A 2,059-nucleotide genomic window follows, 5' to 3' on the forward strand; every position below is an offset into this window, starting at 1 on the left:
GGGAGGGGGTGGGCGGGGGTGGTTGGGGGAGGGAGGGGGTGGGAGGAGACCAGCCACCTCGCAGATGCCGTTTCTGGAGTGCTGCCCCCTGGCTCCTGCCATCCCACCGTGGCCCCAGAGTCTGCCCCTTGCCTTACCACCTGGTGCTGAGACAGGAGTCTCCTCTTGCGGGTATGGGAGACGGGACCAGAGGGGAAGTCCCCGGTACAGGGCCCCGGTGTCTTCATGTGTACATGTGCGTGGCGTGTGCATGTGCGTCTGTGTGCGCATGTGTGTGCTCACACCCCAACAAGAAGACCCGAAGCCAGTCGAGGCAGCACCTGCACCGCCTTCGCCGGGCACAGAGCTGCTGGGTGGAGAGGCCCCTCCGCGCCCGTACCCTCCCGTGGGGACAGGTCTGGGGGACGGCCCTGAAGCTGTGACGTGCCAGCCCCCGCCCCGCCCCGCCATGGCTTGGTGAGGACCCTGGTTGCTGGCGGGCTGCTCTGTCATTAGCAGGCTGTGGGCACAGAAAGGGCCTGAGCCGGCGCGAGGCCGACGGTGTCCAGGGCCCTAAGGCATGGGACGGCGGGGCACTCAGGGAGGCCGGCAGACGCCGCCCCGGTCGAGGGGTCCGCCTTGTCGCCAGCCCTGGGTGCTGGAGCCAGCTCCCTCCCGGCCCCCGAGGTGTGGAGGAGGTGACTTCAGGACAAATCGTCCCACGCGGCGGGGGCGGGTGTGGGTAACTGCACCGTCTGGCAACACGACGAGTCCCCAGACAGGTGTAGGTAACTTCCTGCCTGACAGGTGTGCCGGATCGTTCGGCGAGCAGGAGGCTAGTGTCTGAGGTGATGTCTGGGAGGCCCGCTCCCGCCCGCACCCCCGGGCCGGTGCAGACAGGCCCTGGACGGGAGCAGGCTGACCTCTGCCCTCGGCGGAAGGCGAGCCCTGCCCCGTGAGGCCAGCCCGGGGGGCCCGCTGGCCTCCGCTCAGGGTCCTGGCACCCAGGCCCACCTTCCCACTCTGGGCCTGAGCTCAAAGGCCCTGAGGGCGCTCCCACCTCTTGCTTGGGTGGCTCCAGAGCAAAGTGGCTGGTGTGGTGTCAGACCAGGGACAGTGGGCTGGGGTCCAGCTCTGCACTCTCCAGCTCTGGGCCTCGAATATGCCGTCATCCCTGGCTTGTTTTGCGAATTAGATGAAATGACGAGGGTGAAGACCTTGGGCGTTCAGAACATGGAAATGGCTTGATTCAGGGACCCGGCTGCCGGCCCTGGCGCGCTGAGCCTGAGGCCGTAGGTCAGGAGTGGGAATACCTGTTTCCAAGGGAAAACAGGCGGCGTGGGGGGCACACGGGACTGGGGGGGGCGGCAGAGCCCCTCTGTGGCTGGGGCTGGGCGAGGGGGGAAGGGGTTGGGGGCAGACGCTGGCTCCAGGGCTCTGCAGACATACCCACTCGTCGGGACCTCGGCCTAGGAGAAGGGAGCAGGTTCTTTTCTTTCCAGAGTGGCGCTTAGTAGCCAGCAGAAACCTAAGAAGTGGATCCTCAAGAAGCACTCAGCGGGGTGCTTCCCACAGCCCTGGAGACCTCAGCATCTGAGGAGGGACGTTTCTCCAGGTGGGGAAGGACGGAGGGCGCTCGCCAGGCCTGGGATGGGGCGGGGCGGGGGCTTGGAGCCGGGGATGCACAGTTAGGTACAAGCGCAGCAGAGGGTGGAGCAGCCCAGCTTGGCGGGGGGCCCGGCGCTTCCAGCCTTCTTGTTGACCTCGGGCAGCAGCAGGACGAAGGCCATGGCCAGGGCGCAGTGGTAGAAGCTGTGGACGTAGGTGTAATCCCAGTCCTGCAGGGCAGAGGGACGACCGGTCTGCGGCCTCAGCCCCCGCGCTGCAGCCCTCCTTCCCTCCAACAGCCCCTGCCCCGCCCTGGGGCCCCGGCTCTGGGCCTCGGCTGGCTGCGGGCCGGGCGTGACATGGCACCTGCCAGTAACAGGGGCTCCTCCTGGAGGAGCTCCACCACCTCCCTCCCCCAGCCCACCACCTCCCTCCTCGAACCACTCCCCGCCCCCCCCACCTCCCTCCCCCA

General features: G+C 67.8%; 1 protein-coding gene across 1 annotated transcript in view; it reads right to left on the bottom strand.

Moving 5' to 3' along the window:
* Positions 1-500: 500 nt before the first annotated feature.
* MYMK (myomaker, myoblast fusion factor) overlaps positions 501-2,059 on the bottom strand; it is a 10,488-nt gene continuing 8,929 nt past the window's right edge. The window contains exon 5 of the mRNA XM_007111068.3: positions 501-1,817. Coding sequence (XP_007111130.1) covers positions 1,668-1,817 — 150 coding nt within the window. The 3' untranslated portion in view covers positions 501-1,667. The remainder of the gene's footprint in view (positions 1,818-2,059) is intronic.

Source organism: Physeter macrocephalus, chromosome 13 (assembly GCF_002837175.3).
Source record: "Physeter macrocephalus isolate SW-GA chromosome 13, ASM283717v5, whole genome shotgun sequence".
In the NCBI taxonomy this organism is placed as follows: domain Eukaryota; kingdom Metazoa; phylum Chordata; class Mammalia; order Artiodactyla; family Physeteridae; genus Physeter; species Physeter macrocephalus.